Here is a 13994-nt window from a genome sequence, read left to right as displayed (position 1 = left end):
AAACACAGGTGTGAGTTCTGATGTGCCTGAATCCTTGTGACAAAGGCCCCCGGATTCAGAGCAGGGCCAGGGCCAGACGGGGGCCAGCGCCCAGCACTGAGGAGGGGTCTGGAGCAGACTTCTGTAATCCCAGCTCTGCCACTCGCCAGCTGTGTGACCCCGGGCAAGTCCCATCACCTCTCTGTGCTGTAGCCACTCTATAGAACAGGACCAATACCAGGACTTCGCTCTGCTGCAAAGGGTAGGCAAGCTCTTTCATCTAAAGCATGTGGAGTCCCTGGCTCACAGCAGTGGCTCAGTAACTTCGTTTTTTCTGGCCTAAGAGGTTCTGAAGCCTCCCGGCCCTCAGCGGGTCACAGTGATATGGGAGCAGAGTGGTCCTGGGCTCCCTGGAGCCCCCAGCTGGCTGGGCAGTGATGAGCAGGCACTGGATCCCAGCTTTCAGCCTGTGGGCACCCCACAGTGACAGCCTGTCCTGCCTGAGCACCTGCAGGATGCCAGGCGCCAGCCTCACACCCTCACGATGACACACCCCACCTAGAGGGGGAAACTGACGTGAGAGCAGAGTGAGTGACCCGCAGCGCAGACTCAGGACGTCCCTGGTGGCTCGGTGGATAAGGCTCTGCGCTCCCAGAGCAGCAGGCACAGCTCTGATCCCTGGTCAGGCTACTAAGATTCCACATGGCACAGTAAAAAAAAAAACCCCAAAACAAAAAACAGTCTCCAAGGGCAGATCTGAGCCCTAGGCAGTGTAGCTCTGGAATCCATCTGCCTCAGCACAACACTGGTTTCTGATCAGGTCCTATGTCTTATATCGCATGTAGCTCAGCAGGAAATACAGAGTCTCCCATTTGCCTTGAAATCCATGACCCTCTTGGACCAACGTAGTTCTTCTTCTTTTTAACTAGGGCCCAGTTGCAGAGAAATCTCTCTCCGCTCTAAGGAAAACAGCAGCCCAGGGGGCTGATAGGAAGCAAATGCCACCGGGCCTCGATGGTAGCAGACTCTAGGTCAGAGTGGGGACTGCGGCGGCCTGAAGATTCACACCTCATGGGAGGGGAGAGCTGCGTCTCAGCTCCAGCTGTTCCCAGAGGACAAGGAAGAGTGGCTTGGGGTCAGTCTTCTCATCCCTGGCTGCCCAGGGCAGGCCTGGACCCTGCTGGCACCTCCCAGGCGCCTGCGGCTCAGTTTCTCCAGCCCCGCGCTCTGGTCATCACCCCCCCGCCCCCGTCGCCTCGTAACCTGGTCTTCCCAGATCCTTTTGGTCCAGCATCTCCTTGCTGCCCGGAGCCCAGAGCCTCCCACCGCCGAGCCTCCACCCCAGCTGTGCCCCCCCAGCCACGCCCCCACCCAACACAGCTCCTTCCACTCACCTTCCAGGGCCTATAGCGTTCACTGCCTGTTCCCTACTGCCCTCCAGAGCACGCGCCTCTGAAGTCACCTTTGGTGAATGTGGGCAGCAGAGTAATGACCCCACCCAAAGGTCCCCAGCCTCATTCCCAGAGCCTGTGAACATATCACCTTCCATGGCCAAAGGGACTCGGCAGGTGTGGAAAAGATCCTGAGCTAGGGAGACTGTCCAGGTAATCATGGGGGTCCTTGTAAGACAGAATCAGGAGACTCAGAGGAGGACAGAGCCTGGAAGATGCTGTGCTGTGGCTCTGAAGTTGGAGGAAGGCGCCACGAGCTGGGAGACGCAAGCTAGCAAAGGCCAGGATGGGAATTCTCCCTCAGAGGGAGCCGGCCCTGCTGATTCCTGCTGCCACAGTTCAGACTGCTGACCTCTAGAGCTGTAAGATGCTAAATTCATGCTGTTTTAAGCCACTCCGTTTGTGGCAACTTATCACAGCAGCCCCAGGAAACATAGTGGTCACACTCTGTTGCTGCTTCTCCTGGCGAGAACCACAGCCTTGAACTCTGTCTTTCTCACTGTCAGGGCCCGCAGCGGCATCTAGTAGGTCCTCAGTAAGCGTTAGAAGACTGAATACTAAGGGGAAAATGGGGCTCGAGTGGCGGGGTGGCCCAAGAAAGGCAAGAACCAGGGCTGCGCATCTTTGCATTTTTCTGTCCTCCTTCAAACGTGTGGGATAAAATTCAAATGAATCAGCTATTCCAAGGGCAAAGTTTTAATTATATTCTTGCCTCCTTCTCTGCTGACAAGAATGTTAATTCTCTGCGAACTCTAGGGCCCACTGCTGGCTCCCTTCCTGGGCAGACTGGAGGGGCTCACATCCAGTCCAGGCCACCTCTGCTACCCTGCAGGCTCTTCCAGCCTCCTGGTCTTTCACTGCGCAAGGAGCCAGGAGCCTGACCCAAGGGCCCCAGTTTGAGGAAATGCCTGGGCTCTCGTGGATGTGAACTGAAGCCCCCGCTTCCTGGAATCAGCTGTGTGATCCCTGGGAAGTGGGTGACCTCGCGGAAGTCCTGCTCTCCTCTGGGAGACGGGAAGGGGAGGGTGCAGACTCGCAGTGCAGCCAGGAGGCAATGAGACACCACGCACCTTGGCCCGGTGCCCACACAGATAAAAGGCAGGTGAGCAGTGAGGCAATAGGGTGGGGAGGGGGGCGACTGTGGTGAAATACGGAGCGCCGCCCTGTCTGAGGGGCAGCTGTACCAGTTCCACCAGAATGCAGCCTAGGGAGCGGAAAGGTTCAGTTTCTCAACCTGGGTCATCTTCACGTGGGCGTTTACACGTGTGTGTGCTCAGTCGCTTCAGTCGTGTCTGGCTCTTTGCAACCCCATGGACTGTATGTAGCCCACCAGGCTCCTCTGTCCATGGGATTCTCCAGGCAAGAGTACTGGAGCGGGTTGCCATGCCCTCTGCCAGGGAATCTTCCCAACCCAGGGATCGAACCTGCGTCTCCTGCGACTCTTGCATTGCAGGCAGATTCTTTACCGCTGAGCCACCGGGGAAGCCCCCACGGGGGTTGATACATGTTAAAATTTACTGAATTGTACACTTATGATGTGTACACTTTATGTATTTATACCTTAAAACGTAAACAAACTATTTAAAGAAATACAGGCCCAGAGTTCTGAGATCATCTACATTTCCAAAAGCCGCTTAGGGATGTCTCTTGCGTTCCAGCGGTTAGGACTCCGCACTTTCACAACCGTGGCTCAGGTTCAATCCCTGGTCTCACAAGCTGTGTGGCAAGGCCAAAAATAAATACATAACAAAAAGCAGCTTGAAATTCAGGTTTCTATAGAAAGCACCTCAATTTTAAAATGAGATTCTTTATATAAATTCATATTCTTTAAAATTTTAAAAATACCATGTAGGCCCCTTTTTGCCACCCACCCCCTCCACTGGGTTTAAGGCCTAACACTATTAACGCCAGATCAGCATCTTGGGAGAGAGGACGGAAGAGCCAGAACAAGTCCACAGACTCACAAAGAAAGTTAATTACCCCGTACTCACATCCAGCTGGTCCACTTTGGCGTAGATGCCACGCATTTCCACCACCTTGGCCTTAAGGAGAGGAATGTTTTCTTCCAGGATCTGTGAGGTGTCGCTCCTGATCTGCAGGGAACAGGACAGCTCGTAAGCTCTCTGCCCCGCCCCTGCCCCAGCCCACTCTAGGGGTAGCCAGGCTCTGTAGAGACCTTGCCAACTGTTGAGACAGTGAGTGCCACCCTGCCCAGGGACAGGCCCAGGAATGACCCAGAGTCCCAGGTGGGGACCGATGTCACTGCCCCTGGGGACCCAGACTCAACCAGGTATGATTTACTGAGCTACAAATTAATTGGGCTTCCCTGGTGGCTCAGATAGCAAAGAATCTACCTGCAATGCAGGAGACTCAGTTTCGATCCATGGGTTGGGAAGATCCCCTGGAGAAGGGAATTAATTGTCCCCTGCAAACAGCTAAAACAGCACCAGCTTCAAACTAAGTATCGTTATTTTATTAACCACTGAACTGGACCAAATGGAAAGAATCAAAATCTTTCCCCTAAATTAAAGTTGAGCAAAGTCGAGTTTTTGTTCCACTGAAACTAATACTGGAGTGGGTTGCCATTCCCTTTTCTGAGGGATCTTCCTGACCCAGGGGTCAAACTCAGATCTCCTGCATTAAAGGCAGATTCTTTACTGTCTGAGCCACTGGGGAAACCCTAATGAGAAGAGTTAATAATAATCATTAACATTAATAATGAGAGCCACAAATCTCTCTATCACGGTGCTTCACATGCAGCCACTGTGTGAAGTATTTCCTGCACATCACGCAACTCACTTAAGTTTCTGCTTGGAAGGACCCCAAAAGTGACTGTGAAGTTTGGGAAGTTATATCTTTCTCTTGATCACTGAGATTAGACACTTAAGCCTCCATTTTCCTTCAGAGCCAAGAGGACAAGTCTAATCCTTAAGTACGTGTGTGTGTGTGTGTGTTAGAGAGAGAGATACAATTTCCACGTTACCACGACCCCATCACGCAGAGAGGCAGTATACATATGACTCTCAGGTGCTAAGGAGCATCCAGATCCTCTGGAGGAAGCCTAATGCTGATTACCAGGCCCTTCCAAGTGTGGTCTAGCTTGTGTGGGGTCAGCTGGCAACCTGTTTTCAGCCAAGCTCCAAGGCTATGCTGGAGCTTCTGCAGGCACCTGCATTTATCAGCTGGAGTAGGGAAAAGTGCTCAATATCCTCCCTTGTTCCCCCAGGCTGAATGTCTAGAGAGAAGTCTCTCCCTCAGCAAGACTAGTTCAGTTCAGTTCAGTTGCTCAGTCATGTCCGACTCTTTTCGACCCCGTAGACTGCAGCATGCCAGGCTTCCTGGTCCATCACCAACTCCCAGAGCTTGCTCAAACTTATGTCCATTGAGTTGGTGATTTCATCCACCCATCTCATCCTCTGTCATCCCCTTCTCGTCCCACCTTCAATCTTTCCCAGCATCAGGGTCTTTTCTAATGAGTCAGTTCTTAGCATCTGGTAGCCAAAGTATTGGAGTTTCAGCTTTAGCATCAGTCCTTCCAGTGACTGTTCAGGGCTGATTTCCTTTAGGATGGACTGGTTGGATCTCCTTGCAGTCCAAGGGACTCTCAAGAGTCTTCTCCAACACCACAGTTTAAAAGCATCAATTCTCTGGCACTCAGCTTTCTTTATAGTCCAATTCTCACACCCATACATGACTACTGGAAAAACCATAGCTTTGACTAGATGGACTTTTGTCAGCAAACAAGGCTAAGCTCAGGAGAAATTGCTAAGATACAACGAAGAACAGGAAACTCATGGCAATCAGGAGTACCGGGATCAAAGGCAGATCTTTTTTTTTCTGCTGATTTCGAAAGAGGGGAAACACGTGGGCATCAGGAGGGATTGGTCCTAGCAACCCACGGGGTGAAGGGAACACGGCAGAGAGGAGATCCAGGGACCGCTCCCTGCCTTCCTCCGGATCTGCAGGAACTGGAGGGTCGAGGGTCTGTGGGTGGAGCAAGAAGACCCCTCTCTGCAGAGGCCTCTCCACTGGCTGAGAATGAGGGCAGCGGGGAGCTGTCCACTCCTGCCCAGAAGGCAGCCTGCAGGTCCTTGAGGAGGAAATGGAGGGTGTCTGAAACAACCCCAAGCCCTCCCCTGGGCTGCCCAGGAAGGTGGGGACCAACAGGCAAACACCAGGGAGGCTGGGACAGCAACACCCAGGAGCATTCATCACGTGAATGACGAAGAGCAGGAACTGTTCACTCTTCAACCGCGTTGCACAGGTGATGAAGCAGAAAAACCACGTCATCTGGGCAAGGCCACAAAGCTGCAAAGTGGGAGATGGTGAATTCTTCAGGTCTGAGGCCACTCGCTAATACCAGACGTCTGCAGATGTGTTCCAGTGGGCCCGTGCAGAGCCAGCCTGTGTCGCGCTTAAAGCTCCAGAAGTACCACCAAGCTAGGTGCTGAGATCTAAAGTTGCAGGCATTCCCCTTGGAAACTCAGATTTCTAGCTTCTTGTGAAAAACTAGAGGCCCCCGCCACACTGAGACCATGTTCCACGTGGCAAAAATCAGCTGGAGCTGGATGACAATGGCCTTCTTGGGTTAACCACAGTCCCCACCACTCCCTAAAGTCTCCCCAGCATGGCGTCCGTGGCCACACCCTACACTGTTTCATCTTCTAGGGGAGCGGGAGGAAAGGAACACATTTCTTTTCTTACGTCCAACCCACTTCAAATCATCACATCATAGACATGTGAGTTCATGCTTGGGCCTACTGCTCAGAAGAACAAAGAGGGCAGGGAAGAATCAGTGCTTTCTGAGCCTCTGCTGGGACGAACCTCCAGCCAGGATTACAGACCTGGGAGCCTGTCATCTCCACTCCCCAGAGCTGGTCTCTGGAGCCCAGAAGTCTGGGCAGCGGATGCAGGGGGTTATCACAGAGCGAACGCGGCTGTCCTGGACGACGCAGGGCCCAGAAAGGAGAGCCAAATGCACTTGACCTAAGAACACACGCCAATGCCAAATGCAAGTGCTGGGCCAAGGCCAACAGGAAGTTTTCTCCACTTACGTGAGAGAGGGGGGAGTTCACTCCCTGCCAGAAGGTGGGCCCAAGGCCACTGGGGTATCGGAGGGCCCAGACAAGCCGCCCAAGCCCCCAAGGGCACTGAGCTGAGCAGCCTCACAAATCTAGTTTCTGTGGATAAACTCACTGGTGACCCTCTGGTGCTTTGAAATTGATGATGCCGAGGACCTCAGTAGCTACTATTCATGGGTCACTTAAGACATAGTAGACACTGTGCTGAGCGATTATTATTAATTGAGTGCAAATGATATACAGTAAAGAGCCCAGGCCTTAGCCAAACAGCTTGATGAATTGGTACATGTGTTTACACCTGTGGAACCAGACCAATGTATAGAACACCCCTTGCTCTATAAGACTCCCTCTAGCCTCCTCCCAGTCATGACCACCCTTCCAAAGCTAACCTCTGTCTGACTTCCATCACAGGGACTGGTTCTGCCTGTTTTTGAACTTCAGATTACAGAGCTCCACACAGGAAGTACTCCTGTGTCCAGCTTCTTTCTCTCACCAGCATGTCTGTGAGAATCACCTGTGTTGTTGTGTACGGCTGGTCATTCTCTCCCATGGCCGTGCATCCCAGTATATGAATAAACAACAGGTTATTTACTCAATTCTATTTTTCAGCAATGCCACAAGGTTTGTGGGATCCTAGTTCCCCAACCAGAGATTAAACCCGAGCCCTTAGCTGTGAGAGCACCGGGTCCTAACCTTTGGACTGCCAGGGAATTCCCTATTTACTGGTTTCTACTGCTGACCGGGGCTTCCCTGATGGCTCAGTGGTAAAGAATCTGCCTGCCAATGCGAGACACGTGGGTTCCATCCCTGGGTCAGGAAGATCCCCTGGAGAAGGAAATGGCAACCTGCTCCAGTATTCTTGGCTGGAAAATTCCATGGACAGGGTGTCCGCGGGCTACAGTCTACGGGGTCACAAAAGACTCAAACGACTAAGCAACAACTGCTGACTGACACTAGGGTTGTTTCCAGTTTAGAGCACGATGGACAAAGCTGCCGTGAACATTTATCTGCAAGTCTCCGAACTCTTGCTTTCATTTTTCTTGGGTTATTATCTAGGATTAGAACTGCTGCGATGCAGGGTAGGTATATGTCTGCCTTTATAAGAAACGGCTCTGTGTTCCATGTGACTGTCCCATTGCGTATTTCCACCAGCCAGTGAAGGAGAGTTTCAGCTTCCCCACACCCTCATCCACATGTGCTATTGTCTTTTCCATTCTGGTCATTCTAGGGGATGTAAAGGGCACACCCCGGCCTTGTCTAGTCCTCATGATAACTCTTTGGAGATGGGTACCATCTGCAGTGGATAAAAGATGGCCACACATTCTGCACATTCCTTCCATGAAGAAGAGGGGTCTATGTCCTTTCCCTTTGGATCTGGGTAGGCTATGTGGCTCCTTTAACCAATAAGATATGACAGAAGTCACACGGTGTCAATTGCCATACCCAAGGCTTCAGAGACCTCTACGTTCTGTTTGTTGGAATGCTGGCTCTGGGAGGCAGGACTGCCATGCTACGAGAAAGTCCACGTGGCCACGAGGAGAGGCTGTATGGAAGAGACCGAGGCCAACTAGTCCCTGGCCACCCAGCCCTCCCAGCTGAGACATCAGACAAGTGAGGGAAGGAGCCACCCTGGACGGCCTCACCCCAGCAGGTGCCACTTGGCTCAGACCAACCATACCCTCTGTGCCCTGTCCTAGCCCACGTGATAAACTGGTGGTTGTTTCACATCATGAAGTTCTGGGGCAGTCTGATGCTGCCACAGATACTCAGAAGCAACCACCATCTCCATTTTACAGAGGAGGAAATCAAGGTACAGAGAGGTGACATACTGTGGCCACGGCCTCACACTGGGAGGAGTCAGAGCTTGGGGTGAAGCCAAGATGCATTATATCCCAGGTCAGAACAGGTCGTGAGCACACAGTGTGAACGCTGGTAACTCAAGAGTGACCTGGGACAGACTGGTGGAGGACTTAATACAACAGACTGGAAGCCGGACTCTCATTTCCAGTAGCCTGATTTCATCAGAAATGAAGTGTGTGTCTCTCTGGACTGGCACCAGGGAGACCAGCCTCTCTGGGACCTCTGACCTGATCGGTGTTCGCAAAGGCCCAAGCAGGGGACGGCGCTCCATGCGGTGACATCGCCTGCCTCCCCCAGGTCCCCACTTGTCCATAGCTTGGGTCAGAAGAAAGAAGAAGGTCCCCAGCCAGGGCCACTAGCTGGATACACCTCTTTCTGTACCATGGAGTCCACGACACCTGAGCACAGACACACCGGATAAGCTAACCATCAGCTGGTGGGACTGAGAGGATTTCTATAACCTAAATGTCATCAGTGCAGAGCCTCCTCGTAGGGATTGCAAAAAAAAAAAAAACACCTCCAAGGGCCACAAAGGCATCATACTAGGTGCGTTCTGTTAAGATGCAGACATGCTTATGTGCATATAAGCACATGGAAACTGTCTTCACTTTCAAAGAAGCGCACTCTATTCCATTTCTTAAAACACAGGACTCTAGGCCTGTTTGCTATGTGCCTGCTTTCAGTAGGGCCCGAAGTACAGAGAAATTTTCTCTACCACAAAAGACACACACGCAGGATGGATGCTGCTGGCAGGTGGCAGGGGAGTCAGGAAGGCTCCCATGGGGACGGTGACGAGCTGCAGAGCACGTGTGCTCTCCACAGGGGGCAGCCACTACCCGGCTCTGGCTGATGCTGGCCGGGTGAGGAAAAGCACCCAAGGGGTGGGGGGATGCGAGTGGAAGACAGATCTTTGCTTTTCCAAGAGAAGCTGGAAATCCAGATTTTTTTTTTTTTTTTTTGCATGACATTCTATAAATGTCAGCCACTTAGTCCTCCCTTCTTTTTCCCCAGAAGCACGCAACATGTCTGCAGGCAGGATTGGGCCCACCGGTCATCCTGTGACCTCTGTATTTAAAACCTTTGCATCAATGCATCGCTAGACCTTGAGTTCATAAAGGACCTTCTCCATGCTGCATGCAACCTTGAGCCTCCTGGCAAGACAAACACAGGCTTTGGGAAACTTTGACGTTTTTAAGGCTAGTAAGGCTAGTAAGGCCTGGGCCCCTCTGTCTATCCAAGCGGGCTTTTGTCCAGAGCTCTCATCATGGGTGGAGAGTGGGTCTCTCGTCACAGGAGGAAGATGGGCTGGGATTTGAGATTAAAAATGTCCCAGGATCACCCGTCCCTACCACCTTCGCAATCCCCCTGCTGCAGGGGCCCACACCGGTCTGCTGAGCCCAGCACACCGCCCCCACAGACCAGTCCCTCTGCCTGGATGCCTGCCACCCCACCCCCCACTCCCAGCAACTGAATTCTTCTCGTTCCTCTTTCAAACCCCAAATTAATCACCACCTGTTCTGCAAAGCCTCCCCAATTTTCCAGGCAGAATTTAACACCTCTGCTCCTTATATATATATTTTTAAAGCAAACTGAGTCTTGGGATTATGTGCTTGGTTCCTTCTAGAACCTCTTTCCCTTTACAAAGCCTCCCGTTTGCACCTGGAACACACCTCCAGGCCAGCGCTGATACACAGATCGGTTTCCCCGGTAACCTAGGGGATCAGAGGAGCAGGGGGTGGAGGGAGGGAGATAGAGTGGTCTCTCTCTGCACTCTCAGGCTCTTCACGGGACTAGTCGGAGAAGGTGAACGATGTTCCGATGAAGAAAGGACTGTTCAGGCAAAGTCGGTCTCGTTACCTGGTTCCCACCTGAACCCACACCTGAACTAAAAATCGGCCCTCAAGAGAAGCGCACACAGGTCCTTGTGGGAACGTCGGTTGCCTTGTTCACTGCGCTGTCCCCAGGGGCTGGTGCAGGGAGGCGCTCCGATGTCTGCTGAACGTCGGGGACAGAGCTGCTCCCGTCACGGAGGGCTGCTCTGAGGTGAGACGGGAGGACACGGGAAGCACACTCCGGCCGGAGTCTGGCACGAAGTAGATGCTCAACCAACGTGGCTCCCGGGCTCCCACCACCGCATCTCCAGACACCGGGGCCCTTCCACACTGCCGCGCCCAGCTGGGCTCCGGGGCGAGGCAGGCCTGCTCCCAGTACGGGGCTCAACCCTTTGGGCCTCCAGGCAGAAGCCACGAACCCTGGCTGCCGGTGTGCCTTTAATAAGCTTGGGAACTTCCAGAACATTCTGCCAGAGCTCCTCAGGGCCCCACATCTATCTGGCAACAATCCTGGAGACCTTGCCTTCCTGGCTGAGGGCACCATCTTCCCTGCAGCCAGGAGGATCCGTCCCCACACAACGGGGGAGGAGGCAACCGTGCAGCCAGCCAAGGATTCAGGAAGGCCCTCCATGCCCGACCCCGCCAGGCCAGGGCCCGGCCGGGAGGCTGCCCCCGGGCCGCCCAGGCCTGAAGCCACTTCCTGGCTGTCTCCACGTTCGCCTGGCGAACGGCGCCGGGCGAGGAAAGTTAAATATAGGCGTAGCATCCCCGCCGGTCGGCGCCCCGCATCGGGGCCGAGAGCGCCACCTGGTGGCCCACGCCCGCCTCCTCCATGGAGTGAAAGCGTCTGGGGGGAAGGGCGTTAACAAGATGGCCGCCTCGGGGAGCCTTGTGTGGAGAGAGGGAGGGAGGGAGAGGGAGGGAGGGAGAGAGAGGGAGGGTGGCTTCCCCAGGCCGGCCGCTGCCCACGCCTCCTGCTCGCTAAGCCACCACCAAGATGGCTCCCCAGGGAGGCCCAGGAGGGCCCTGAAGCCTGGCCTGGGCCTCGACCCGCGCCTCCCAGGCAGGCCCTCACCATGTCAGCCAGGCACTCACCATGTCAGCCAGGCTGCAAAACTCTTCCAGCCTGAGGAGCAACCCCTCGATTGTCTCCTCCACCTCCTTCGCCTGAAAAGAGACAATATCCTGGAGATTAGCAAGTGGTTTCCAGGGAGACAAAGGCCCTTCATTTTCTTTTCTTTTTTTTAAAGCAAACTAAATCTTAGGATTATCTGCCCAGTTCCCTCCAGACCTACTTTCCCTTTTCAAAACCTCTCTAGCCTCATTTGCAACCTGGAAGTGCTGGTGGCAATCTCGATGCCTGTGGATGCCTCTGTTTAACTGCTCTGGTTAAAGCCCTGGGGACCGCTCTATGCGTTCTCAAAAGAGAGGAGATACAGAAATACTCACAGGAGATAACAAAGTGACTCTTATCACCACCCACAGTCCAGATAAGGAAACCGAGGCTCAGAGAAGTGACGGAACCTGCTCAAGGTCACACAGCTAACAAGCGTCAGGGCCCACATTCTCAGGTAGGTTTGAGTCCCCAGCCTCAAAGCCTGCTCTTATCAACACCAAAAAATGGCTACTGAGAAACACCATGGAGAGAAACTGAACTGCAAGAGAGGCAGAATATAAAACTATCCTTGTATGAACACCAAGAAATGTACATGTTTCAACAGTGGAATTCATTTCATCTCATTTCAACTGGGGTAACATGTGCGTGCATGCTAAGTCAATTCAGTCGTGTCCGACTCTTTCCGACCCTATGGACTATAGCATGCCAGGCTCCTCTGTCCGTGGGATTCTTCAGGCAAGAATGCTGGAGTGGGTTGCCATTTCTTTCTCCAGGGGATCTTCACGACCCAGAGATCCAACCCGAGTCTCATTAAGTCACCTGCATTGCAGGCGGGTTCTTTACCACTACAGCCACCTGAATGACATGTACCAAACTGCAAATGGTTAGGGGTTGGCCAATGCAGGAGACACCAGAGATGCAGGCTTGAAACCTGCGTCGGGAAGATCCCTTGGAATAGGAAATGGCCACCCATGCCAGCATTCTTGCCTGGAAAATCCCATGGACAGAGGACCCTGGTGGGCCACAGTCTATGGGGTTGCAGAGAGTCAGACACAACTGAGCATGCACGCAAGGAAGCATGCTTACACTGGGCTTCCCTGGTGGCTCCGTGGTAAAGAACCCACGTGACAATGCAGGAGACGTAGGTTGAATCCCTGGGTTGGGAAGATCCCCTGGAGAAGGAGATGGCTACCCACACTAGTATTCTTAACTGGGAAATCCCATGGACAGAGGAGCCTGGCGGGCAACCGTCCATGGGGTCACAAAGAGCTGGCCACAACTTAGAGACTAAACAGCAACACTTACGCTAAAAAAGGATTTGCTGTTGACCTGAAATCCATATTTGACGGGGGATCCTGTAGTTTATCTGGAGACCTTATTAACCGTGCTTATTTAGCCCTGGGGAGTAAGGAACTGGAGAATATGGTCTGACATGGGAGCTTTGAATATTTTATGTCATGTGAAGGGTCCAAAACTCAAAAGTTACCAACACCACGCAGTAAGGCAAATGAATGAAGCAGGCCACTGGGGCTTGGAGTGACTCGAGAAGCACTTGCCTAGTTCAAGAGCAGCCAGCCACTCAGAGAAATCAGGAAATGTGAGCCCAGGGTTGCCAGAATCTTCCATTTTCAAGAGAAGCCAGAAATTTTAACTTTCTAGAAAATGTCCCAATTTTTAAATAGTGGCACATATATTTTTTAGTATTATTTTTCCTTTTTAATGCGTCATGGGCCAAGCAAAACAGAACATGAAGGGTCTGCTTTAATCACTTGCATAAAGGAGTAGTTTGAACCCTTTTCCCCCTCAAGCATGTACTATTTCATGATGAATAAAATACCTGCTTTTTTGTCTTTTTTCCCCCTAATAACCAGGCATCTCGGAAGGAAGTTCAGCTGGAACATGAAGTACTTTCTCTGGCTTGCCAGGCCGAATTGCTCTGCTGCAGGGAGGTGTTCCCAGCCGTCTCAGGGCAGGCCTGGCACTGCCCCCTCACCTGAAGGCTGCCCTCCGTGCCCACTTGTCCCCAGAGAAATGTTTATACAGCGCAGAAGCTGCCGCCTGCAGCCTAGGCTGTCGCTACCACAACCAAATAAACGGCTGCGCAAGAAAACCTCTTTCCGGCTGGAGTATAAATAGTACAGAGCTGCAATTTTAAACTCTGGAGCCTTCGTCTCACAGCTGGGACTATTTCTGTGCCTGACTGGGGGAGGCTTGATAGGGGAAGGGGACCACAGTGGAAGGGGGACTGGAAACACACAGAAGCGCCCCCCACCGCCCCCGAAAAACAAAAGCATGGTTTTTTAAAAAGTCCTTAATGCACTAAGGGAGAAAGAAGGAGCCGAGAGGCCACTGAGCCGGGAGGGGGGAGGTTGGTGGTTCCTTCGGACCCAGAGGAAAGCATGAGAGACGGGAGAGGGCACAGCTTCGTGATGAAGCACAGTCTAGATGAGTTGCGTCTGTAGCCCGCCAGGCTCCTCTGTCCATGGGATTCTCCAGGCAAGAATACTGGAGTGGGTGCCATTCCCTTCTCCAGGGGATCTTCCCAACCCAGTGATCAAACCCAGGTCTCCTGCATTGCAGGCGGATTCTTTACCATCTGAGCCACCAGGGAAGCCCCCAAAAGTGAAAGTGTTAGTTGCTCAGTCATGTCCGACTCTTTGCCATCCTATGGACT

At 52.8% G+C, this 13994-nt stretch overlaps 1 protein-coding gene across 1 annotated transcript in view; it reads right to left on the bottom strand.

Moving 5' to 3' along the window:
* Positions 1-13994, bottom strand: part of BCAS4 (breast carcinoma amplified sequence 4) — a 59661-nt gene that overhangs the window by 28935 nt on the left and 16732 nt on the right. Inside the window, exons 2-3 of the mRNA XM_012189344.4 lie at positions 11299-11370; positions 3422-3523 (exon numbers count right to left, since the gene is read on the bottom strand). Of these exons, the coding sequence (XP_012044734.2) occupies positions 3422-3523; positions 11299-11370 (174 nt within the window). The remainder of the gene's footprint in view (positions 1-3421; positions 3524-11298; positions 11371-13994) is intronic.

The sequence above is a fragment of the Ovis aries genome, chromosome 13 (genome assembly GCF_016772045.2).
Source record: "Ovis aries strain OAR_USU_Benz2616 breed Rambouillet chromosome 13, ARS-UI_Ramb_v3.0, whole genome shotgun sequence".
NCBI lineage: Eukaryota > Metazoa > Chordata > Mammalia > Artiodactyla > Bovidae > Ovis > Ovis aries.
Note: the sequence above shows the minus strand (reverse complement) of the source record. Positions and strands in the feature narration are given on the sequence as shown.